At 50.4% G+C, this 24981-nt stretch overlaps 4 protein-coding genes across 10 annotated transcripts in view; 3 read left to right on the plus strand and 1 right to left on the minus strand.

The window, feature by feature from the left end:
* Positions 1-7313, plus strand: part of LOC122382471 (squamous cell carcinoma antigen recognized by T-cells 3-like) — a 32733-nt gene extending 25420 nt beyond the window's left edge. For all 4 annotated transcript variants that reach the window (XM_043367841.1, XM_043367839.1, XM_043367840.1 and 1 more), the window contains 13 exons: positions 711-1000; positions 1257-1472; positions 1840-2143; positions 2344-2520; positions 2859-3024; positions 3426-3572; positions 3839-4040; positions 4247-4463; positions 4996-5192; positions 5585-5729; positions 5940-6073; positions 6429-6613; positions 7085-7313. In XM_043367841.1, the coding sequence (XP_043223776.1) occupies positions 711-1000; positions 1257-1472; positions 1840-2143; positions 2344-2520; positions 2859-3024; positions 3426-3572; positions 3839-4040; positions 4247-4463; positions 4996-5192; positions 5585-5729; positions 5940-6073; positions 6429-6613; positions 7085-7220 (2516 nt within the window). In that variant the 3' untranslated portion in view covers positions 7221-7313. The remainder of the gene's footprint in view (positions 1-710; positions 1001-1256; positions 1473-1839; positions 2144-2343; positions 2521-2858; positions 3025-3425; positions 3573-3838; positions 4041-4246; positions 4464-4995; positions 5193-5584; positions 5730-5939; positions 6074-6428; positions 6614-7084) is intronic.
* Positions 7314-8715: 1402 nt separating this feature from the next.
* LOC122382472 lies at positions 8716-15623 on the plus strand. The gene is made up of 5 exons (XM_043367842.1): positions 8716-8740; positions 11290-11539; positions 11904-12056; positions 12333-12447; positions 12830-15623. Exon 5 carries the CDS (start codon positions 13676-13678, stop codon positions 15263-15265), a length of 1590 nt encoding a protein of 529 aa, XP_043223777.1. The 5' UTR covers positions 8716-8740; positions 11290-11539; positions 11904-12056; positions 12333-12447; positions 12830-13675; the 3' UTR covers positions 15266-15623.
* On the plus strand, positions 11890-12967 carry LOC122382492 (28S ribosomal protein S26, mitochondrial-like). Its single transcript, XM_043367882.1, has 3 exons — positions 11890-12056; positions 12333-12447; positions 12830-12967. The coding sequence occupies exons 1-3, from the start codon at positions 11890-11892 to the stop codon at positions 12965-12967; spliced, it is 420 nt and encodes a 139-aa protein (XP_043223817.1).
* Positions 15624-15776: 153 nt separating the features above from the next.
* LOC122382473 (leptin receptor overlapping transcript-like 1) lies at positions 15777-23235 on the minus strand. 4 transcript variants are annotated; one of them, XM_043367846.1, is made up of 2 exons: positions 23214-23235; positions 15777-17209 (listed from the first exon to the last, which is right to left on the minus strand). In XM_043367846.1, exon 2 carries the CDS (start codon positions 17144-17146, stop codon positions 16742-16744), a length of 405 nt encoding a protein of 134 aa, XP_043223781.1. In that variant the 5' UTR covers positions 17147-17209; positions 23214-23235; the 3' UTR covers positions 15777-16741. The 4 variants fall into 4 exon arrangements, with proteins under 4 accessions (XP_043223781.1, XP_043223779.1, XP_043223778.1 ...); XM_043367844.1 differs by having other exon boundaries at positions 23193-23221; XM_043367843.1 differs by lacking the exon at positions 23214-23235 and adding an exon at positions 23161-23209.
* Between the last annotated feature and the right edge of the window lie 1746 nt (positions 23236-24981).

Genomic DNA, 24981 nt, shown 5'->3' on the forward strand with positions numbered 1-24981 from the left:
AGGGTAGCAGGGCTGAGGCTAGCCAGGTACCTCGTAGTTACTGATACGTCATCCGATGAATCGACTGCAACCATTATTTTGACAATCAGACGAACGCTTGGGTCAGTTTTGAAGCGCTCGCTCATTTGAGGGATAAAAAGGGACTAAAATCATATTGTCATGCTGATGTTGTAGCCCACAGCTTATTGACCTATAAGCAATAGGGACTAGGGAGCTCTTGAAGCGATTCTGAATCTCACGTGGTATTTGTTGATGTTGCTGACGCCAACTTCCCTGACATGATAGCTAAAAAAAGCATACTCAGCATCGCCAAAAGTGGGGGGGTCGACCCCCCCGGTTCTGACGAGTGGGGGGGTCGCGACCCCCCCGACCCCCCCGTCGGCGACGCCCCTGGGTGTAGTGCATGACTTTTAGCCATGCAGCGCTAACTCTTGACTCCGGAGTCGGAATCGGTAAGATTTTGGCGACTCCGACTCCTGTCGACTCCGACCGACTCCAACTCCGACTCCGGGCAGAACTGTCGACTCCGACCGACTCCAACTCCGACTCCGACTCCGCAGCCCTGGTCAGTAGCGACTTGGTATTAACAAAGTTGTCAAACGGCATCAATTATAGCGTTTAGCTGAGCGATGTTCTCTTCTGTATGCCTCCCAGCTGTGTGAACACATCCGCCCCTGGCTCTGACCGCGTCCCGTCCGGCCGGGCCGCAGCGCTGTGGCTGAGCTGGATCCGTGACGAGCACCAGTGGGCCGAGACGGACGAGGAGCGGCAGCGCGTGCTGGTGCTCTGTGACCGCGCCGTGGCCGAGTACGTCAGCGTCGACCTGTGGCTCGAGTACTGCCAGCTGGCCATCGGCGGACTGGCGGCCGCCGACGGGCCGGCCCGCGTGCGCGCCGTCTTCGAGCGCGCGCTCACCGCCGTCGGCCTGCACGTCACCAAAGGGGCGCTCATCTGGGAGGCGTACCGCGAGTTCGAGAACGCCCTCTACAGCACACTGCAGGTCAGTGGCCGCTGGCTCCAGCCGAGGCTGTATTGTTGCATGTGCAATGTATGGACACGCTAGTCTCCCGCAGCTGCCGTGTCGGCGTCCGCATCTCTTGCTGCTACTCTGTGTCTGCCCTCTCTTCATTCATTCGCTCGCTGTATCCAATATTCGACATCCGTAATCACTTGCAGCTGCAGATGTTGTTTCAGTGTCCAGTGCCTAGCCGGCCTGCGTGTGTCGCAATCTGACCTGTTCCTCCGCCTGTTCCCAGGAGGCGGGCGGTGAGGCGGCGGCTGAGGCCCGCGGTCGTGTCACAGCCCTGTTCCGGCGTCAGCTGCGCCAGCCGCTGGTCGGTCTCGAGCTGTGCTGGGCGGAATTCGAGGCCTGGCTGGCGGCCGACGGCGCCGCACCTGACGCAAACGACAAGCGAAACTACGAGAAGGCGCTGGAGCGACTGGAGACGCTGCAGCCACTCGAGGAGGCGCTGGTGAGTAGCGACATGGAACGGCGCCGAGGACCCACGGATAGGCGCTTCGAATCATCGTCGAGTACACAGAGTACCGTCGAATTACTTTTTCTCTCATTATATATATATATATATATATATATATATATATATATATAATATATATATATATATATATATATATATATATATATATGTACTTTTATTTTTCTTTCTCGTGCTTTCCCGCAATGCTGGGCTCCATGGCTCTATACTACACATATATGTCTGCTGGCTGAAACTATTTTGTGTGCCCGGCATATTGGCCTAGCTGGCGGTTCCGCTATGACCTCTGGTGTTCGGTCTGTCGCTGCTCTCTGATCGCCGCTGTGTACCCTCCCCCGTCCAGACGGAGGAGGCGGAGGGCGGCGGGACGGTGGCCGCCTACCAGCAGTACGTGCGGCACGAGCTGACGGACGGCACGCCGGCGCGCGTGCAGCTCGTCTTCGAGCGCGCCGTGCTCGACAACTGCCTATCACTGGAGCTGTGGCAGGCGTACACACGCTACCTGGACTTTGAGCTGCGGCCGGCCGGTGACGTGACGCTGGCGGTGCACGAGCGCGCCGTCCGCAATCTGCCCTGGTCGGCCGAGCTCTGGGAGAGCTACATCCGCGCCGCCGAGCGCGCCCAGCTGCCGCTCGAACGGCTGGAAGGTGGGTGGACGAGAGGGTTGCTAAACGGATGCGTTTGGTTAATCGGTTTGCTTGTGTGATACGCGCTGATGTGTCCATCATTCTGAGCTGGTGTCTGATAGTCTGAGCCGTTCAAACGGTAACCAGAGATGTCGGAGCTGGGAACGCAGCGTGGTGTTGCCGTACGGCTCTGTGTCTGAGGTGACTTCTCTGGCCGACAGACCTGGTCAGCCGGGCGCTGGTGAGCGGTCTGCAGACCCCGGCTGACGTGCTGCTCGTCTGGCTGGCCTGGATCGACCTCTACCGGCGACGGCTGTCCAGTGACGGCCGTAAGGGTGCCGAGCTCATGGTCAGCATGCGGGAGCAGTTCAACAAGGCCTGCGAGCACCTGGCGCAAGGTAAACAGGCAGCCCGTGGCGCCCGTCCCTAACGTGATGATCTGGCCACATGCCGTCCTCTCATGAGGGATGTTGTTTGTCTTTTGGGGTACCTATTCAAATATTGTATCTCATATTTTAGCCGGGCGTGCACACGCACTCTTAGTTTTACGGGACGACGGGGATGGTGTCAAGTCCATAGCTTGTCATATCACTTCGAATCAGGTTATCCGATATAATTTGGTATCGTGCCGCTCGATGTCGCCCCCTTCATTGCCTTGCACAGTCGCGTGTCGTGCTCTGCGCTCTCCATGTTCACGGAGTTGACGGGTGCCGTGGCGGCGGGGTCGGGCGGGCAGCGTTCGGCATGGACGGCGACCCGGAGTGTGTGCTGCTCCAGTACTGGGCCAGTCTGGAGGCGGCCAACGGCTGTCTGGGCGAGGCCACCGCTCTCTGGGAGGACATCCTCAGCCAGGGACACGACAAGTCGGCGCGCATGTGGCTACAGTTCCTGCGGCTTGTACAGTAAGTGGTGGAAAACCTCGCGGTGGTTGACAAAATAAAACACCGTGTTTTATTTTGTGTATCCAGCGAGTGAAAAAACGTGAAGTTTTTTCACTCGCTGGGTACTCAACTGACAATATGGAGTCCTGTGCTGTCCTGTGCTGAAAGACTTTTAAATTTGGTACAACTTGCCCTCTGGTGCTGACGTGATGGACGCGCTAGCGACTCTGAACAACATGCATGTGAATAAAGGAAACTATCCAAATGAATTTTCCTAGCATAAGCCGTATGCATTACCTATAGTAAGCTGCCTTGAAGGCTGAAGCTGACGTACCGTATTCTAGTCGGTGTGATAAATGGCGTCTCATCAGCCAGTGCTCAGGCCGTGTCAGGTCTGAAGGTGACATTGTCGTGCCCGGTAGACGGTTCGGCACGGCTGAGCAGCTGCGGAAGCTGTGTGCACGCGCCATGGAGCGCACTGTAGACTGGCCGGAGAGCGTGTACGAATTGTGGGCGGCCTTCGAGCGCGAGCGAGGCACCCTCGACACCTGGGACCAGATGGCTTACAAGTGAGTTCGGTACACCGGCTGTGAGTGAAAAGTAACACACCTGCCTTCTGGGATTATGCACTGATTTGCAATCATAACGACGTCTTGTTTTCGATGTTCATTAGAATATGTCTTTCTACTTCGTGTTTCTATTTATTTCAAAAAGTGTTACGTAAATTCTGAATTATAAATTAGTACTTGCACCGGTTGATCGATATGTGAGCGATAGGATGGCATGATCGTTTCGTTCATCGGTAATTAAGTGCTACGTTTTCATTCCCTGATAGGTACCGTGTCCGCATGAAACGTGTGGAAGCATTACGTGCCAAGGAGGTTGAAAAGCAAGCAGAAGAGCAACAACGGGTACAAGAGAAGCTCGAGAAGAGGAAGCAGAGAGATGTTGAAAGGAGGAAAACAAAGCGTCAGGAGTTGAGGGCAGAGAAGCAGCAGTTTGCGAAGCCCGATTCCGCTGCCGGACAGAAGAGAAAGGTAATTTTGTGTGAGGGTGCGTGACCGTGGTGCAACATCATTTCGTGAAGCTGTTATTTATTTTTCTTCCATCATGGTTTTATCAGTCATTGGTAGTGCAGGTACTAAACATTGCCAGCGTTTTGTTTGCGTTATGTATCCGTTGAATGTGCATCGGTCGCCCATCCGAATAATTATTGCTCAGGCTCGTCCGATCTGTCCGACAGCGCGGCTCAGAGGATGCAGAGGATGAGGAGGAGGAGCCGCGACCGGCGCCGGCTCAGAGGACGGCCGCCGACCCGGCCATGCCCCCGCCCCCGCCCGGCTTCAAGAAGCCCGCGCCGCCCGCCGCCGACGGCAAACCAGCCCCGCCCCCGGGCTTCAAACCGCCTCCCCCTCCCGGCTACAAACCGAAGGAGCCGGCGAGAGAAGCGCCGCCCAAAGGTAACTAGCGGCGGAAGAACGCATATTTTGTCGTGTGTTGCGAGACATTGGTCGACTTACAGCGACTTATATTTACACTCATTTGGCGCTTTACCCATACAGCTGTGCCAGCATTCCATCAAAAAGCATTGTTTTATTAATTGACTCGATTTGTGACGTGGCACGGACTTGTTTTTACGCTATGACGTTCCAATCACACTTCAACAGCTGCAGTTTAAGTCAAGGACCAGCTATTTGGCAGCCCGCTAGGCACTTTTTTATATCACCTTGTTTTTTGTAACACCTATCTTTTTATGCATTCTTAAATGGTTTCGTGGATGAAGTGACGGGCCTCTTTTCGTCGACTGAAAATGAGTAAGAAAGTTAACACTGACAGCCTAATTGTGCTCGTCTCTTCACTTTTCTTGACATTACTGTTTTGTGCATCTTGCAGATATATGTCTCACCTATGTTATTCATCAATCATCAAGTATAACGTTGACATTTTACGGACTATGATGAGTGACGACCGCGTTCTTTCGCATCATTACAGCGGGCGAGGAGGGCGGCAGCACGGGCGACGTTGAGCGGGACTCGCGGACCGTGTTCCTCAGCAATCTCGACTTCAACATGAGCGCCGACCGTCTGCGGCAGCACTGGCAGTCCACGGGCGAGATCGCCGACCTGCGCGTCGTCAAGGACTACAAGGGACGCTCCAAGGGCTTCGCCTACCTCGAGTTCACCAACATTGTGAGTGGTGGATGACGAAGGGGTCGGCAGAGAGTCGGGCTGACAGATGGCTATTCGGTGTCAGATTCGTGTGGCTTGCGCCACTGGTTATGAGCATGTCGATCGTGGTAATGGTGAGCTGTTATTACCGAACCGGTCAAATTGGTGAGTGAAGAGTTGGGGGTTCTCTTAGCCATTACCGCTGATAAAGTATGACGCCTAATCCGCGAATAACCGTGACACGCCTGTGACACCCGGTGACCGTGACTCGTCTGTACTTTTCACGGTTACTGTTACCCGCCTGTACCTCTTCCCGTAACCCTGACTCGCCAGTGAAGCTCCCAATGACCGCGGCCCGTTGGCTGTCAGCTGATTATCCTGACCCGTTTGATGACCGAGATCCATGGTTTTAGGCGGCGGCCGAGGCGGCGCTGAAGCAGGACCACAGTCCGATCGACGGTCGGCCGTGCTTCGTCTCCCGGCTCTGGAGCGGCGGGGAGCGGCCCAAAGCCTTCAAATACAACACCGGCATGGAGAGAAACAAACTCTTCATCAAAGGTCCGTGGTAGACGTGCGAACTGCGAAAAGAGGCAGATTGAGGCCCCAAGAGGTTATTATGCCACTAAATGCCACGACGGTAAACTGGTGAAGCAGCTTTTACTCTTTAAGGATAGCGTGCACTTGCAGCTAGTAATTGTTTTCGATATTGCAAATTATGCTCATTGATTTCATTCAAGATATCTTTACTGGCCACTCCCTTTGTTACAGGTCTGTCGCTGAAGACAACCGCTGACACCCTCCGCACCAAGTTCTCCGAGTTCGGGCCGCTTAAGGACGTCAGGCTAGTCACCCTCCGTAACGGCTACCCCAAGGGCATAGCCTATGTCGAGTTTGAGGACGAGGTGAGTAGACCGCTGTGTCACGACACGGTGGCGGGAAACGTCGAAGCCTGAGGCGTCTTAGCTTGATGGAGATATTCTGAAGCTGCCATTTGAGTGTTTGAATCGATGACTAACGTTATCCAGTGTGTCAGCACCTCTACCGGTTATCAGACGTGGCCATCAGCTCTTGAGAGCTGCTCAATACGCGTCGTTAGTCACTGCCCTTCGTACCTTCCACCCAATCCCTAGTCAATCGTGATGGGTAAGGCGTTTTAGCAGCACTGGGCAGCAGAGTGGCGGGCACACTGAAAAGTCCTCCCGGTGTGTTCATGCTGCTACCTCTGACTGACCGCCCACCGCCACCACTGTCCGACAGGCGGCGGCCCAGCGGGCGGTGGAGCAGACCGACCAGACCCAGCTGGAGGGAAGCACCATCCTGGTGGCCATCAGTGACCCGTCCAAGGCCCGGGGTGGAGCCGGCGGACCGACCGGCGCCGGCGGGGCGAGCGGCGCTGGCCGACCTCCGCCCCGACCGGCCGCGGGCCGAGGAGCTCCGGCCAGGTGAGCCGAACGGACGGACGCGCCGTGCACTGCCCAGTGACCAGTACAATCTCCGTGGCATATGACGAGAGTACCTGCGTTATATGCCTTTGGTTTTTTTTGTGATGGACGAGTTGACATGAAATGCCGCGGGGAAAACCGAGCAATCAAGTGCCATGACAGGGCCCGGTAGCGTCTAGCGGTGCGTTGGTAGGCGAGGACGGAACAAGTTCAGTTACAACGTTCAAACCTGATTCCTCTTTTTAAGGATAAGCCTTGGCTTTTGTTGCGTAAAACCTTTTTTCTTGGTAAAAAAATCAATTCTTTAATGGATCATATGTCAGAAAGTCCTGTCGTCTCTTTTCGGACGGGATGTTTGAAAGACAAGTCACTGTTGTGACGTCCTGGGGAAGTTGTTCTACGTTTGCTGATTGAGCCTCGGTCACTGCAGTGTCATCACCTCCCCGAGTGACAACCGGTTCCGCCTTCCAGGGGTCGCCGGCAGCAGACGGCGTTCGTCCCACGCGCCCTGCAGAAGAGGCCGGACCAGGCGGCGTCCGGCGACCCTACCGCGCCCCCCAAGAGCAACGCCGAGTTCCGAAACCTGCTGCTGGCGAAGAAAGACTGAGCGCCGCAGCTCGGAGCTGGGAGCGTCGTGACCCTCATCCACATCAAAGAGCGCTGTTAATTTTCACTGTCAAATACAGTTTTTTGTTTACTAGTGGATATTTTGAGTTTCAGTGAATTGACAAGAAACTACTATGGACGTCAAACCCCTTGAGACCCCACTTTTTTGCGATAATTTTTAAATGCGTCAACTCTCGTTGACAATATTCTGGCAATGTGTGTTTCAGAACCTGCCGAAACTTTTATTACTAAGGTATTTTGACGCCAAACGATTATTAAAGGTACTTCTCATTCACTCGTAATGTTAAATTTCACGGAACGAATCTGCTGTTTGGGTAGAGGCTACGCGCTCATGGGGCGGAGCCACGTAATGACGTCAGCGCTAAGCTCCGCCCTACCCCTCCGGCGCTCCTCGCCCGGCGACCGGTCACTCGCGTCTCTCGCTCCATTCAGGCTTGATGGTGGGCGGTAGCTGGTAGCGGTAGTGGGCGCTGGTAGATGGCATTTAGAGCAGATGGCGCTGGTGGCGGGGCTCGAGTGTGGCCGAGCGCAAGCCTCTGCCCGGGCCTGAATTGACCTTAACATTACGAGTGAATGAGAAGTACCTTCCATAATCGTTTGGCGTCAAAATACCTTAGTAATAAAAGTTTCGGCAGGTTCTGAAACATACATTGCCAGAATATTGTCAACGAATGTTGACGCATTTAAAAATTATCGCAAAAAAGTGGGGTCTCAAGGGGTTTGACGTTCATAGTAGACCCAATCGTCGAACGTCTTATAGATAGGCAGTCAGGTAGGGGAAGGTTACTTATGCCGGTTCAAGTGAAGCAATCAGAATGCGCTCCTTTCATGACGATCGGTTGCAGCATAATTTGTACAAAACTGGCCTGCTAAGTGCGAACGACGACACGGTCAGTACGGTTTGATTGCGGTCTCAACAGAAAATGCTTGTGAAAAAGGCTATAGCCGAGATCGAGACGATAATGAAATCGACTGCAGCAGATCGATGACTATAGCGAGGGCCTAGAGACAACCATAAATTTAAGGAAACAACTTGAAAACGTGTGCCTCGCGTGATCTCTTCACACGAAGGTGCGACCACAGCTATCTATAGCCGGACCTATCTTGATCTGTAAGAATATTGGCCGGACCTCTATCACGACAAGTGACATGGTGCTTGTGTTATGTTGCCAAGGAACTGATCGCCTTTGCTGCTAGCGGGTCAATGACTTGATGGCAACCAAATTGATATCCTCCTAGAAGAGACACATTCGGTGTCGAAATCGGTGGTCAGAAATCGATTGGATCAAGATTACTTGATTGGATAGCTCGACGAGTTTTTCTTTGCGTGCCAGGCCAAGATTAGGCTATACTAATATGCCTGAGGCTTCTTCATAATTTGGTAGCAATATGGCAGCAATTACGGGCTACATTAGTGGCGCTCACAAGACATCAACAAACCCGTGGGAAAACGCGCATATTTATCGTATTTATATACACTGGTGGTAAAACTTTTTTATTGTATGGGTACCGTGATAATTTGGCTTTTATTCATCGTTCTTTTAATGACATTCAATTATATGGACTGTTGTAAATGGAATCCTAGACAAATCAAAGCAACTCTCTGCAAATGAAAGTTTAAAGAGGGAAGCTTAGACAATGCCCAATGATCAAAATGCTTTCCTTCAGAAATCTTTCAAAATTAGAAATTCCTAATTAAAGTTCTGAGATTGATGAAAAGAAATACACCACTTTGGCGACATTTTAGATGAACCGCCTGCAAATGACTTTTTGATGCCTGGAATCAAATTCTCTTTGTCAACCCCAAATTGCCTAGTTTTTGCTATGGTTAAATGATTTTTATGCTTGTCCCACACGCCCTGCAGTGATTGTAAAAAATGATAAATGTTCACCAAAGGAATTAACTATTGTCATATAGGTAGAATGTCATCTTTTTTCTACAACAGAGGCTAAATATTGGTTGTGCAGAAGCTAATTATGCATTGACTGATCATATTTTTTTTTTTTTTTTAGTGGCCCTAACTTACGTTACCGGCCTCGCGAGGAGGGCGGCGACCTAACTACGCCGCGCAAAACAAACCGGCCGTCCTAACTAAGACCGGTGGCCACTTTTACAGCAAGACAACATGGGAAAACCCATATCCATGTACTATGCCATGAATATGGGGAAAAACCCATGAATTTACGTTAAGACGGATAAATGACAGTGAAACTTACCGGTAAATTGATGTTTGTGAAAGGAGGGAAGGAGGAAGTTTGTGAATGGTAAGGTTACGACGAGAGTTGGATGACAGGAATGGTTTGAAGAGTGGGGGATAGGTCGCTGGGAGGGATGGGGTTTGTGAATGTTTAAGCGTCACGATGAAAGGAAAGGTTTGGAGGATAGGGAATTTGTCGCTGCTGCAGTTGGCGGCCGACGGTGTCTGTGGTCGTTCAACCCGGCCGCCGCCGCTGTTCAGCGGCCGGGGTCCGCTGGTGTAGCTCGCTGGGCCGCTGAGCCTCTAAGCCTGCTCCCGCGGCTGGAGAAAACCCGTCTGCCATCGAAGCTCTGTGTTTCGGTACCAGCGAAAAAACTCGACCCATCGGCCATCCCGTATCACAAGTCAGCCTGGTGGTAGCGAGACGGGTGCCTGCTAACTCGAAGTCAAGGCCGTTAAAGTAGCTCTGAGTAGGGTGATGTTAGGACGAAATCAAGTACCAGGTTTGTCAATGTTGTGTCGTCTCCGAGAAGGGTCGGGAGGTCGTTTTTAAGGTGTTGTACCGCAAGATAGTTAGTGATGTGTCTTCGTTCGTGATGCAATGCCGTGCATGCGATCAAAATGTGCTCTACGGAGATGCGTGTGTCACAGGTGTGGCAAATCGGAGGGTCCGTCCTATCAAAAAGGTGGCCATGTGTGAGGCGGGTATGACCACACCTCAATCTGGCCAGGGTCACCTCGCGTATCCTGTCTGGTTGGTTACATGTGACCCATGTTCTAAGTTCTCGTTTGATCGCATACATATGTGCAGCATGATGTTGGTCCCATTTGCGTTGAAGGTACTCGGCGAATTTGATTTTTATCATATGGATAGCGTCCCCTTGGGCCATAGGTTCCACAACTGGATCAGGTCGCATTGCAGCCTCCTTTGCGAGGACATCCGCACGTTCATTTCCTGCAATACCGTAATGACCTGGAACCCAGAGAAGGGTCACATGCTGGCCCTCATTGAGGTCTGATGTGATTTTGAGAATATTGTAGATACCGTGGTGCGTAACATTATCAGTCCTTTCCAGTGCTTGAAGAGCGGATTTCGAATCAGTACAGATGGTTGCTCGATCAATCTTTTTTGCCTTGATGTGCTCCATAACTTTTTCGATTGCGTGAACTTCGGCACTGAAGACTGTCGTGAATTCTTGAAGCCGGGTCCCAAACCTAAGCCCAGGGCCGACGGCTGCTGAACCTATCTTATTTTCGTGACATGAGCCATCTGTAAAGAAAAAAGCAGAGTCGCAGTTGAGCTCTACATACTCCTGGAAGAGCATTTGAGCTTCCACCGGAGGTATACTGGTCTTCTTATAATCGAAAAGAAATTCGATGGATAGGTCTTTGAGGAGCCAAAATGGAATCATAGGAGGATTTAGAGTAACTTCAGTGTACCTAATGTTTAGCAGTTGATGAGCTTGCTCAAGGCACCCAGGGAGAAAGCATGATCTACGCAGTGGGCGTCGGGTTCTTGGTTTCCTCACCTCCATCGCTGGTATAGCAATGTGATTTCGAACACTTTTTGCTCTGTAGTAATAGCGGAGGAAAAGAAAGACGCGTCGGTCATCAAGTGCTGGAATGCCGGTATCTGCACGAAGAGCAAGAACTGGCGATGTGCGAAAGGCCCCAGTTAGTTGACTGATCATATTGCACTGCTTAGTTTAAGTTATAAAACAACTACATGCTGCTTGGCTGAGGTTATAGCCTCTGAGACAGGTAGCTGCTTTTACTAAATAATCCATGTTAAAAGTGGTCTGTGGTGGTGAAGGTTAAGTGCATCAATTTTCCCTCGTTACTTTGCTGCAGGTATCTGGTCAGCCAGCAGGATGGCGCTGAGCCGAGGCTGCCTGTCAGGCCTGGCGCGGAGGGATCGGTGGCTGGATGCCGGCTCAAGATGTCTGACAGTTTCAGCGGTCTCACTGCATAAAACACGATGGATGCCGACGGCACCATCCAAGGTTTATCGTGTGCCCAAACGGCCGGAGATCCCACAGGAAGACCGAGTGGAACTTAAAAACCTCTACAACAGTTACCGAACGGCAATGAAGTCATTGAAGTAAGCACACTGATGTTTTGGTTCTGTGTGAATGTGTTAAATGTACGTATCGACTCAATGTTTGTTTGATGATGTTTATTTGAATGAGCCATGCCTCACAATTGAGAAGAAATGTCGCAAATTTACGTAAAATAGGCCGGATTCGATGTCAACCGGCAGACAAAGATTCTACGTCGTCCGGCCAATCCCGTACGATAGCCGCAGCCCAGCCTCCGCCTACCTCGAACGGCATTGGCCGGACGACGTAGAATCTTTGTCGCCCGGGAGACATCGAATCTGGGGATAGTCTCCATGCCGTGACCTTTGTTTGACCCCACTGAGTGGCGGCTGAGCTCTGACCGTGTCTGGTGATGTCCGTACTCAGCGGGTACCTGCGCGCCGACTGGCAGCGGCGTCAGAGCAGCCGCGCCCAGCCCGGCCACGTGCTCTCGCCGGAGGAGGAGGAGGCGGAGCACCGCCAGCTGATGGAGCTCAACCGGGCCGAGAACGCGCGCATGGCCGCCGAGCGTCAGGCTAGGTAACTGGGCACCTCTGCGCAGTGGGAAACACCCGACTGCGGAAAAATTGTCATCTCGTAGCCAATGCCATATGGTGAAATAGCGAGACTTTATTTTCCTAGCGATCTAGCGAAGGTCTATTCCCAACTTGACACGATGTTAGGTCAGGTTGCAATGTGATGACGTGAGACGTGTGTACTTTGCATATGCCTTTTTGTTTTGTAGCCCAGTGACGTAAGTTATACGGTATACCGCCCGCGGGCTGCGTGATCAGTAATGCGTTACACCCATTTCAGGCTGAGTGATAAGGCGGAGGCGATCCGGAGGAAGGTGGAGCGTCTGCAGCAGGAGGCCCTGGAGCAGCAGCAGCGTGACCACGAGACGGCTGTCAGCCTGATCCGCACGCAGGAGGTGAGTCGGAGTCATGTGACTCGGTTGGCCTGCACACAGGAGGTGAGTCGGAGTCACTGTGCCAGAGCAAGAAAAGATGTTCAAGAAAATGGATTACCGTTCGTCTGTACATATGGTTGATGGCATAATATTCCATGGTTTGTGCTGTCGAGTGTCGACTATCTTCGTGACTTCCGTGGTTAGTGGATTGACTGGTTAGGAGAATTGTGACTGGTGGTAGGGAAATGAACTAGATAGGAAATGTAGTTGCTTGACTTTGACGTAGAGAAATGGGAAGTAAGAATTGTTGAGACGTAGCGATGAAATCGTGCACCGTTCGTTTATTGGAAACGCAGTGGCTGTATTTCTCGTCTCTCTGAATGCTGTATTTGCCACTTTGCAGGAGATATCACGTCTATACATCCCTCGGGAGAAGCTGGAAGAGGCTATAGAGAACGCCATAAACAACGAGACCGACTACAACTACGCCATCGACCGGGAGGGCCGGCGGTGCGAGGGCCGTCTCACGAGGCCGTCGTAGCGTCTCAGAGCCGCGGGCTGCGGCCGGCTGGGGCTGTGGCTGCCGCCGTGAGCCGAAGTGCTTACTGCTTGCCGGACACCGTGCGTCTAACTCAGATCACTGGGAACAGCGAGTGACTGGCTACCGTGACTACTCGTGTCTCCCAAGGTATTGCGCGGCACTTTTGACGTTTTTTATAGTGTGGAATGCTTGTGATCGTCGAGTCTGATGAAGTATCGAAGAGATGGCACTATTGTGTTCTAGTGTATCGCTATTCGTTTTTGTGAAACATGGAGGTCCTGATATTGGCCTTTTTATAATTGATATTGAAAAGGAATTTCGAGAAATAAGATGCACTAATCCGTAAAGTAACTTTCGTAAACGGAACTGGTTTTCCTCGAGTTGTCTGCTTTAATACCAGTTCAAGTGGCTCTCGATAACACACACAGGCGGATGAAACTTTGGCTGGCGAAACGTGATTATGAAATGTCTAAAAAAAAAGTCTTCTTCAGTTTATAGAGTAGGGATCATGTCATGATCATGATCAAAGGATCATGTCGACTATGAAGTTCCAGAGTTTAGAATTGCTGAAGCTACTTAAGTCTCCTCCAAGTCGAAAGAGGCCGACTGCACGGGGCAATGTTTATGGATTTTTAGACGGCACGTTGCCAGGCGGGTGACACAAACATTACCGACACATTGAGTCAGACAAACAGATTTCTCCACACCATGGTCGCCGATGCCGTGACACACCTCAGTTATCGCGATAGCCCCAGCCGACATCTGTACCCCCCCCCCCCTCTCGGTATGCCGCCGCGATCCCACAGAGGTCACGTGACGCGGATGGCCCCGGCGGTTATTTGCCGACGGCGCGCGGACAGAGGTCACGTGACGCGGATGGCCCCGGCGGTAATCTGCCGACGGCGCGCGGACTTCGGTCCGGCCGGTGGCTATCTGGCGCCGTCAGCGGTCGGCTGGCGGCCACCAGACGACACCAGTGGCCGGCAGCCGGCGGAAGGGTGCAGTGACTGTGACTCGGCCAGCCTTTCCCCTGCCGCCACCATGCTGTTCTCTCTGGCGATGGCCGCTGTGGTGACGCTGGCCCTGTACCGGCTGTACGCCGGAGACGTGCCGCCGCGCGTCATGTTCGACGTCTACACGCGCCCGGGCATCTTCTACTACCCCAAGGTGGCCACCTTCTGGCTCTTCCTCACCTTCAGGAAGTGGAAGGCGGCGCGGGACCAGCGGCGCGGAGCCCAGCCGGGCGCCGCCGCCGGATACGGTGTCAAGTCGCGCGCCTCGCCGGCTGAGATGGACTGCGTGCAGCCGCTGGCCGAGCACCCGCGCGCGCTGGACGCCGTGCTGTTCCAGGGCGCGGCCGGCGACGGCTCGTGGCTGGTGCTGGCGCTGGCGCGGCGGCCGCGCGGCGTCTCCAACACCATCTGTCTGGTGACGCTGCCGGGCGTGGGCACGCTGCAGATGGAGCGCCACCCCGACACCACCGTGTTCGGCGACGAGCACTCGCACGCCGGCGGCGGGTTCCGACTCACGCCGCTGGAGCCCATGCGCTGCTGGAGACTCCAGTTCTCCGGAAAGATGCGTCTCGACGAGAAACTGGTGGACGTGACGTTCGACCTGACGTACCGCTCCGACCTGCCCTACTTCGACTTCGACACGGACATGGCGCCGCTGGCGGTGGCGCGCGCCATGGCGCTCGAGCCGTGGACGCGGGAGTTCTTCGAGCGTCTGCGGGATGCTCACCAGACGCACTACGAACAGATCGGCACCACCAGCGGCACGGTGACGGTGTCGGGCCGCGAGCATCGGCTCCAGGTGACCGGTATGCGCGACCACAGCTACGCGCGCTACCGCGACTGGACGCTGCTGCACCGCTACGGCCTGCACACGCTCATCATGGAGGACGGCACGCGCGCCCAGGTCGGCGTCGTCTCGCAGCCCTACTCGTTCTCGCGGATCGAGCTCGGCTATCTGTACACCCCGGAGGGCCGGCTGCACGCGCTCGACTGGTGCGATCTGGAGCTGGGCTACCACGGCGAGCAGGGCACTCCGCCGGCCGACTACGGCTTCAGCTTCGGCGCCGGCGGCCGCACCTACCACGCGCTGGTCAAGGTGGAGGACGTCCAGGAGGTGTACATCGGCTGGGAGTGGGAGGCGCGCATCCTGGAGCGCCGCTGCTCGTACCGCGTCAACGGCCTGTCGGCGCACGGCGTGTCGGAGTGGTACTACCGGCACCACGGCGGCCGGCCGGAGCGCTACGCCAGCGCCGACCCCGCCTGGAGCCGCGACATCGAGAAATGAGGCCCACCGCCGGGAGCCGCGACATCCGGAAATGAGAGCGTGCCCTGACGAACATGGTCTGGGTGGGAGAGGGTGGGAAAGTGGCCATGAATGCGAAAAGTGAAAGACATACAAAGAGGCGTTGAATTGTCATTACAAGTATGCTGTGTTGTGATTATATGCACTTTTTTAAGTCCGCAATCCGCATATGCATAGAAAACGATGCCTATGTATTTAGTACACTACAGACAACGGGACAATGCGGACTAGGAATAAAGCACGAGCAAAGGGCATCATTTTGTCTGACCCCCCCCCCCTACACACACACTTGTCCCAAGAGATCCAGTATGAGTGTAAATTGAACGCTGTAATGACCAAAGTGTATGTTTGGGGGGGGGGGGTTGGGCGCCCGGACTACAGTGGTCATCGGCGAAAGTGTATGTTTCTGGGATGCTACTAAGAAGTAAGAAGTAAATGCTAGGTATTAACTAATGTCAATGATCCATTCCATTTTCCGTTGACAACTCGGAGATCGATAGAGCCAGGTACGGTTTATATTGTTCACCATTGGTTATGAAGTGACGGACAATCCACCACCGAGTGATGCCTACAGTCACACCGTCGCACCGTGCCCACCACAGGGAGCGCCGACCGCCACCGGCTGCGAGCGCGAGATCGTTGTAGCGGCGAGCGCCCGAAGAGTATGTTCTCACACGGGCAGTGCAGGGATGCTTCTTATACACAGATACATGACGAGTTACACAACCGGATATTAGTTATTAACGCACTTTATCTAATGTAATACCTATTCGCCACATCTAATGTCACCAAATCACAATATCGAGCCTCGTATTACCCGGCGAATATTACGTGCATTTCGTGCACAGGGCAGCCAACGCCTCCAGGTCTGAAGACAAGCGATGAATGGCCTGTTTTTGGCACGGGCGTGATAAGGTACGGCAAGTACTGTCCGCGGCGGACACCAGGCTGCTCCGGAATCACGGTCCTCGCTCGTTGAACACCTTATCAGTTGCGGAATCGCGGCCACATACAGAATACACACTAAACATGTGATATCTCACTCACATCCACGACCGCTCGAACTCAATGGGGCCCATTAGTTTATCACAAGGGACACGCTGTCCCCCCGAGTCTATATCTAATATTTACAGGGTAACGACACAACGGATGGCTAAGTTACCAGGCCAATCAATGGTAAGATAGGCCAACAGAACAGTGAAACGAGGATGAGATTAAAACAAGTGGATTCACCAATCGCTGGTTGACGTGCACGTCGCACGATAAATGCTTCAAGTTATAAGGTGCCAACTTCCAGTCACACCCGAGCCAAAAACAATTGACAGGGGAGGATCAATTATACGGTAGGTATATAGTTAAGGCTTGCACTGCCCAGAACACAACAACGCTCGCCGTAGCAGCTCCAACCGAGTAACTTTAAAGTACCGTTGCCGATCCACAACCAAATCTTCCGACGATTTAGAAGTAGTTCCACGAGTCCCCCTCACTGTCGAATGCCACGAAAAAGCCCAGGATTGTCAGAAACATGATGATGTTTCCTGTGAAGACGAGGGCACAGGCGCCCCACTCGATGACCGGACCGTCGACGGGCGCGTGCGCAAGTACGATGGGCAGGCCGAACGCCGAGATGACGATACCGGCAGTGAGGAAAACGGCCAGCTCCGTGCACGCGTTGCCGGCGCCCGAGTCCTCGGCGTACCGGCGCGCGATGGTGTACGGCAGTGGCGCCAGCATGTAGAACACGATGACAAAGAACGGCCACCAGTTGTTGTACTGTGGCAGTGCGCAGGCCAGCACCATGAACATGATCCCAAGAGCACCAGAAAATGCTAAGAGAATCAGAGCCTTCACGCTGTTTGCCATGACTGCTCAGTAATCAGTGACAGGTGCCAAATAGAGCATGTAAATGTGGGAAATTGTAGCTACCTGAAAAAGACAGGTAAATATCATCAGATGCCATAAACAAATCACAATGACATGCATGATGTAGCCTTTCAAGTATGTACCTACTTGACCAATAGCTCAGCTATCGCCACCTGTCAAATAGGGTACCAGTATAGCGCCTTTTGGGGCGACTAACGGAGCGAGCGAGGGGGTGAGTCTTGCACGTGCGAAATTCGAGGGGGTACCTCCAACTGACTTGTGCACGGCACCCTACTGACCGGTTTCTAGCGATGTGCCAAATTTGAGCACAATCGGCCCAGTCGTTCTCGAGATCTGGAAGCGGCACCCTGCACGTGCGCACGTGCAAAATGGGTCCCAGCTGACTTTTGCACGGCACCCTACTAACCGGTCCCTAACCGCATACCAAATTTGAGCGCAATCGGTCCAGCCGTTCTCGAGATCTGGAATTGAGCCCTGCACGTGCGCACGTGCAGCAGCACCCCAACTGTGGTATATGGATATGTATTGCCTAGTGGGTGCCTACCTACCTGCCAACTTTCAGCGCAATCGGCCCAATAGTTACCGAGATATTGCAACAATTACAAAACTGACACCTCTTCGTTTTGCACGTGGCACGTGCATAAGGGGTCACCCACATGCATCGGGAATAGTCCAATACTTGGTAGAAGGAATGAAGCTACCCTACAAAAATTACCGCATCTAAATCGGTCAAGTGGTTGCTGAGATATAAGCCTCGCAAAAGCGTCCGCACGGCCGGCCGGCCGGCCGGCCGCTCATACTCAGAAATTTCCGTTAACCCGCGCCCCGTAGGGCTACCGGCGGACCCTACCACCCGTAGGGGGGGGGGCGTTTCGGCCCCCCCTAAGATCTCGGAAAGTTACCGGCCGATTTTCAAAATTCAAACGGCGTTCGATAGCCCCACCCGGGAACTACCTTGTGACCAAATTTCATTGACCTAGGTCAAACCGATGACGTCACAGGTCAGGTCAAAGGTCAGATTTTCACCGTTCACAGGCAATTCAAGAAATGTGCTGTGAAAGCGAGTAAATTGGTAATTTATTGAAAACCATCGATGGTACATTGTTCGTCAAACACATACTTTGCTATCTGAGGTCACTGATACCAGGTCAGGTCACAGTGAGGTCAGGTCACCGGGGGTCACAATATGAATGTGTCGTGTGATACATGTTTTATGGTCCATTTTACATGACAAATGCGATTATGTGGGTTAGGCAGCCTTTGGGGCCAGCCTAGGTCACGTTTTTGTGAAGGTCAGGTCAAGGTCAGGTCAAATTAGGTCAAATTTCAAAGTTGATATTTTTGCATAAAATGGGTATCGATTCGATGCAGCTCGTCACGGAGAGTCTAATGGTGGTCTTCGTTTTGCTCTACGAGTTTTAGAATTGCCAAAAATTGAGTTTGAAAATTTGACGTCATCATTTTTGAACAGTTTTTTCGCTATAACTTGGCCAAAAAACGAGGTATCGATCTGAAATTTGGTATGTAGATAGAAGACGGTAGGCACTATCACATATATTCCGTTTTTTTCGAAACTCAAAAAACTTTTTGGATTTTTTGGCGAATATATCCCAAAAAAAATGCTTTTTTGATTTTTGGGGGTCAAAACTCAAAAATTTCAAAAATTCGAGATAGCAGTTTTGTAGCCCTGTCAATTCTACACCTTTTATGTCTTGATCATTTTTCTGTATCTTCAAAGCTGTAGTCCTGACAGGTCTTCTCGCGAAGGTCTTTTTTCGGTCGAAAATGACAGAACATGACGTCACTCTGACGTCATTTGTGGCCAACCTATCATAGCCTCTGGAAAAATTTTTGGTCACAATGTGTAAAATTGATGCCCGGAGGGAAAGTTTGGTGGCGATATCTCCAGCCGTTTAGGAGATATTGACCGAAAAGGACAGGGGGGGGGGCCGTTTCGGCCCCCCCCCCTACGGGGCGCGGGTTAATCTAAGGAAAGACTACGCTCGCTTCGCTCGCTCCGTAATGACAATCTATAGTTCGTTTTTCTTAAGTTTGACCCTCACTGTAAATATCTTTTTGAACACAGCACGGGAATTGCTAGCTGAATCACTGAGAAAACTGGTTAGCGCACTTTGTATTGGAGATATGAATGAATATTTTTCCAAATAAGTTTGGAACACCCATGATGCACGGTTAAGTTAAACACCGTACCTACGATTTAGTTATTAGTTGAGTTATAATCCCTGACAAGTCGTCTATAGGTACCCGTAGAGTTGTAAATATAGACAAATACGAGCTGAGAGTCTGGGAACTAGGATCCAGGTAAAACTATTTTTGATAAAAGTTGATCGTAGTTTCTATGGCCTTGAGTTGATCGTCTGTGATATCAATGTGCGTTAACCAGTTTTCTCAGTAATTTAGCTACCGATTCTCGTGCTGTGTTCAAAGAGACATTTACAGTGAGGGTCAAACTTGAAATAAACGAACACAGGCCGTCCTTCGCCGGCACAAAGGGGGGGGGGGTACGACCCCCCTCGCGTTTGGCCCCTGATCGAGCTAGAGCTTCGCGGAAAAAACGAGCGTGTTGCTCGTGACGAGAGGAAGCCGATGATACCCAATTTGAAGATCCTAGGTCATCAGTTGACCTTCTGGGTCAGCTCAATGACCCAAAAGTCGGGAAAATCGGGACTTGTTAGAACATCGTAAAGTGTGCTGCTATGTTTTTTTTCTCGGGGTGCTGACCAGGAACATCATGTGAGTTTTGATCACAGATGATGTCTTTAAGCATTTAGGCCAGGTCGGGTCAGTTCAGGTCAGGTCAACCAGTAGGGGTCCTGCTGGGTATTCGTAGTACGTGTCAACCGCTTCTGACAGCTTCGTAACATGTTACGAAGGCATCAAAACTACTTTAAATGTTCAAATGGTTGCTAAATTCGAATTCAGCTCCAAAAACTAGTCTAGAAGCATGCAACACTCGAAAAGTGGACCGAGGACCGAGGTCATCAAAGGTCAATGACCTAACCTGACATTCAGGTGACCTTGACAATTGACATCCACCCTAATCCATGGGAGCAGCATCAAATCACATGTTTGAACGCTTGAAACCACGAAAAGACTGCAAACGCGCGGCTAATGCGAGCCGACATACGCCGAATCGCGATTCAGGCCAAGCATTGTCTCGAAAAAGTAGGTCACAACTCACAAGTCAAAGGTCATTTGGGTCAGAGTCATGAAATTTTCAGGGTATGTGTAAAATTGATCAACGCGAGGGTATTGAATGCTTCGTCGCGATCGGCCGATTTTTACGCGAGTTATTCGCGAAAAACCTAGGGAGGGGGGGGGGGTACTAAACTCCCTGTGCCGGCGAGGATAAGGGAATATACCAGTTACCACTCTCCTCAAATTAAGTTTTTTTTTGGAACAGTTTCAATGCTTTTTTATGTATGAATGATCAGAAAAGAAAAGAAACTACTGAACATTTACAGAAGGTTAAGTGAATCACTTCGGAAAAATAAATGAAATATCTTTGCCTAGGAAGATCATTGGGCAGTAAAGACTCCTGATTTGTGCTACTCAGCTCAAGCTACGAAGGGAATTGCTATTTCAGCTCACAGCCCTACATCAAAAGTGGTTTATTTCCTTTACAGTGCTGTAGTTTAGCCCTCGCTCGTTTAGGGGGAGGGGGGGGGGGTCGAACGAACCTACCTCGGTTTTCCGCGAATAGCTTGCTAAAAAGGGGTCGATCGAGACGAACCTTTCAGTAACCTCGCGTTAATCAATTTTACATCGACCCTAAACATTTTATATAGAAAATTTTATAGAATTTTATGACCCTGACCCAAATGACTTTTGACCTGTGACTTACTTTTCGAGATCATGTTTGGCCGGAGTGGCGATTCGGCGTATGTCGGCTCGCATTAGCCGCGCGTTTGCGGTTTTTCGTGGTTTCAAGCGTTCAAACATCTGATATGATGTTGGTCCCATGCATTAGGGTCAATAGGGTAAGTGTAAAGGTCACCTGAAGGTCAGATCAGGTCATTGATCTTTGATGAGTTCAGTTCACTTTTTCAAGTTATACATGTTTCTAAGCTAATTTTTGGAGCTGAACTTGAATTCAGCAACCATTTGAACATTTATGAAGTAGTTTTGGTGCCTTTTAACATGTTACGAAGCTGTCATAGGCAGTTGACACCTACTTTAAATTCTCGGCAGGACCCCTACTGGTTGACCTAACCTGACCCGACCTGGCCTACATGTATGAAGACATCATCTGTGATCAACACCTACTAACATGAACATGATTTTCATGAGCAGCACCCCAAAAAACATGGTAGCCACACATTACGACATTCTAACAGGTTCTGATTTTCCAAACTTTTGGGTCATTGACTCAACCTGTGAGGTCAACCAATGACCAATGACCTTAAAATTGGGCATTATCGGCCTCCTCAGTTCTCTCGTCATGGGATACACGCTCGTTTTACCACAAAAATCTAGCTCGAACAGGGGCCAAACGGCAAGTGGGGATCCAATGGACCCCCTCAGAAATATTAACTTACCCCCTCCCCCATACGTTCACGGCTGGCAAAACACCAAAACGGGTGAGGGTTAATCTTACTTTTGTAGCTTACATTTGTAGTGGTAAAGAGCAGGCATCACACTTGCTTTTTGCAACCAAGGAGAAGCACTGTAGGTCTGTAAGTTAGGTTGTAGGTTGTAGGTAAGGTTAGGACTAGGTCAGATTTTGCTAGGTTTGGTTTGGTTTGATTAGAGAGCATCACTGGGTAGGTATATCACTTCTTCGGTATTTATTTACTTTAGGACCGGCAGCCTTTACTTTCGTCGCGAACCCCAAGTGATAGAAAGAAGCATATCGCATGACATAATTTGACCTATTGATTTCATAGCTGATAGTCATTCATGGCACAAACAAGTTAAAATGCACCAATACAATATTTACCGTCACCGCCATAGATCCCCACAAACTGCGTACTCCACCGGCCACGCACTGCGCTCCAAGGTTTAGTGAATACATATTAACGATGCTATTCAACTGTGAGGAAAGTGACGTCATGAAATTTCTCGTCGCGAAGCAGCGGCAGTGCCGAAGGCAATGCCTTAGGAGAGATTACAGGCAATGGTAGGTCAAATATTTTTAGGTTAAGTGATTGTGCATTAGGCTTCAGGCCACAATCACTTAACCTAAAAATATTTGACCTACCATTGCTTGCAATCTATTCATGCTAGCAACTTTTTCCTTATCCCCGGGTAGGCAAATATCAGTAGGTCAGGTTAGGTAAGGTTAGGTTATGTTCTGATAATTTTTTCCGTGTTTAATTTGCTATCCTACCCCATATCATCCAATTTTTAACCATTTAAATTTTTCCAATATGTATTTTTTGGTATTATGACGTCATTTTCATTGAATTAAACATGCACACATTTTTCCTTTTCGCAAATGGCAACGGCGCAAACACGTTGTTTATATCGTAATCGCCGCATTCGTATAATTTTGTCGGTGTACGTTACGTGACGCGGGGTTAGATGGCTGGATTTTATCAAGTTTTTGTGTGACTTTTTGCAGTTTTGGTGACATGTAAATATCATTTCTTGATTTAGGGTGTCAAATAATGGAAGATTGTCGAAAATTTCCCTTTGAAAAAGTGTGCCGGTCCTAAAGTAAATATTTACCACTTCTTCTTGGTTGCAAAAAACAAGTGCGACGCCTGCTTTACAACAACTGCTTGCATCTCATTTTCCTGTAATTGAATCACAGGACAGTAAATTTAATTTTATTGATAAATGTCATTAATGTTCTTAATGACACCTTCGGTTTAAGCCAAAATCATTTAACTTCTTTACTGGAATGGATTAGAATTTGAAACTGACTTTGCAATGCATAGTCTCACACTAAATCTAAGTTGCATAAAAGTATTATCGTCTAGTCTACTTTACAAATTTGTATTAGCATAGTATTTAACCAATTTGACAACCTAGAAAATTGAATTCCTGCTCGTAATCTCACATGCAACCCCCAAACACATACAAAATTGACAACCACAATCGCCGCAATGGCCGCGAAAAATCCTAGCAGGTAATCAAGGGTAGGTATTTCTATCACTTTAGGGCAATGCAAATGCTATGACGTCATAAAATTGACATGAAAACTTCAAAAAGGACGTTCATTGAAAAATGATGTTTTCATGAAAAATCTAATATAGGTGCTTAGGCTGTAATACCTTTGCGATCATCAAAAGCTATTACAAATTTTCAAGACAAAGTGGTTGTCAACCATTGTAAGCGAACTGATCTTTCTGTTTCTACGTGCTGCCATCTACACACAAAGAGTTCGCCCTTGTACTCAGTTACCTTCTACCTCTACGAAATTCCACGATCAGAAATACAAGACAATGCAAAAAATGTATCGTCTATTAAATTTTGCCATTGCATAGCATTGTGCTGGCAATCTTGCTTATCTATGAATCTGACAGCCTAGGACTTCGATTTTCAAATCATGATCATTGATCTAACTTGCAGTTTGCTCTTGGTTTTTGGAAATAACTTGCAATCACGTAGCAAGTAAAATCGTCCGTGTTCTAACACTGAATAATTTTTGATATATTCGGCATCAGTTTCATCCCATACGAACAAATTATTTTATTTGATTGTCTATTTGTTGATAATTATAAATCAACTGTATAAAGGGAGTTTTACCGTGAATCGATAAGATAACAATTAGCAGCCTCTTCCTAGTCATATTTGGTCACATAAATGACGCTCTAGAAACGAGCAGAAGACTCCTCATTTTTGCAATCAAATTACGTAATATGGATTATTTTGTTTATTTATTACAATGCACTGATATTATACACTGTATTGTTACAAAGTTTCTCGCTAAATTATTGCAGAAATTGTAGCACTGCATACACTTTTATCAAAAGCACCAAATTATAAGCAGTGACGCTTGCAGTATGTAAGGCAGCTTACCAACCCAACAGACCTACCTTGGTACCCTTGGTTCATTACCTACCGAATTTCTCGGGCATTGTGTGTGGAAAAATTGCTGTGTGTGCCGTGTGTCAGGGAGACACCGGTTGGTCACGTGACTCGGAAACAAAAATCAGCTGATAGAGTGGCGGAATTGACGTAATCAAACACGAATAATTCCGGACGATAGAGCGGCAATATAGAAGTTTTCTTCACAACAGGCAAACATTGCAATGTTTTATCATTCTATGATCAAGAAACGTTTATAAATCATATATTTCTTCGATGATCACTGCCGCAACCGACACGCACATGTCGTAGCCAGCGCATAAAGCTGTGCTTTGCGATATTAAATGTAAAGAGAAGCATTCTATATCTTGCTTCAACCTTCTACTTACGCGTTTATAATTACGACAGCGACACCATACGGCCTATCGACGCTATGCAACTCCATGGAGTGTCCGGCCGCACTCCGCCGAGTGTGCCGAGATCAGAGGCGGACCATCCGGGGCACGTCCAGCTGCACTGCCCGGTCGCTGGGAGGGCGACACCTAGCGCCGCTCTGGCCGCCCGCTTCCGCGCACAACTTAGCTACCTGGCTACGCCTGTGGGGGGGGGGGAGGGAGAAAACCAACAACAGTCTGATGAGCCAATGGGGTCTGCGAGCCGCGCCAATCATCGCCCTTCCGCGCGCAGACGGGAGCTAGAGCTATTCATCTCCTTTCCTGTTTTCGCTGGTCCGCCAGTCACCAGCATCGTTCCGTGCTCTCCATCGTCGCGATTCGGCCGTGTTGTCCTTTTGTGCGTCAGCAACAACAGTCAGAGAG

Source organism: Amphibalanus amphitrite, unplaced genomic scaffold, assembly GCF_019059575.1.
Source record: "Amphibalanus amphitrite isolate SeventyFive unplaced genomic scaffold, NRLGWU_Aamphi_draft 000140F_arrow, whole genome shotgun sequence".
Taxonomy (NCBI): domain Eukaryota; kingdom Metazoa; phylum Arthropoda; class Thecostraca; order Balanomorpha; family Balanidae; genus Amphibalanus; species Amphibalanus amphitrite.

Excerpts from the sequence above, each read along its gene's own strand:
- LOC122382492 (XM_043367882.1), top strand. The coding sequence starts at position 11,890 with ATGTCCGTACTCAGCGGGTACCTGCGCGCCGACTGGCAGCGGCGTCAG. Across the intron at positions 12,057-12,332 it reads GCCGCCGAGCGTCAGGCTAG|GCTGAGTGATAAGGCGGAGG; the intron begins GTAACTGGGCAC and ends CACCCATTTCAG. Across the intron at positions 12,448-12,829 it reads GCCTGATCCGCACGCAGGAG|GAGATATCACGTCTATACAT; the intron begins GTGAGTCGGAGT and ends GCCACTTTGCAG.
- LOC122382472 (XM_043367842.1), top strand. The coding sequence starts at position 13,676 with ATGGTCGCCGATGCCGTGACACACCTCAGTTATCGCGATAGCCCCAGC.
- LOC122382473 (XM_043367846.1), bottom strand. The coding sequence starts at position 17,146 with ATGGCAAACAGCGTGAAGGCTCTGATTCTCTTAGCATTTTCTGGTGCT.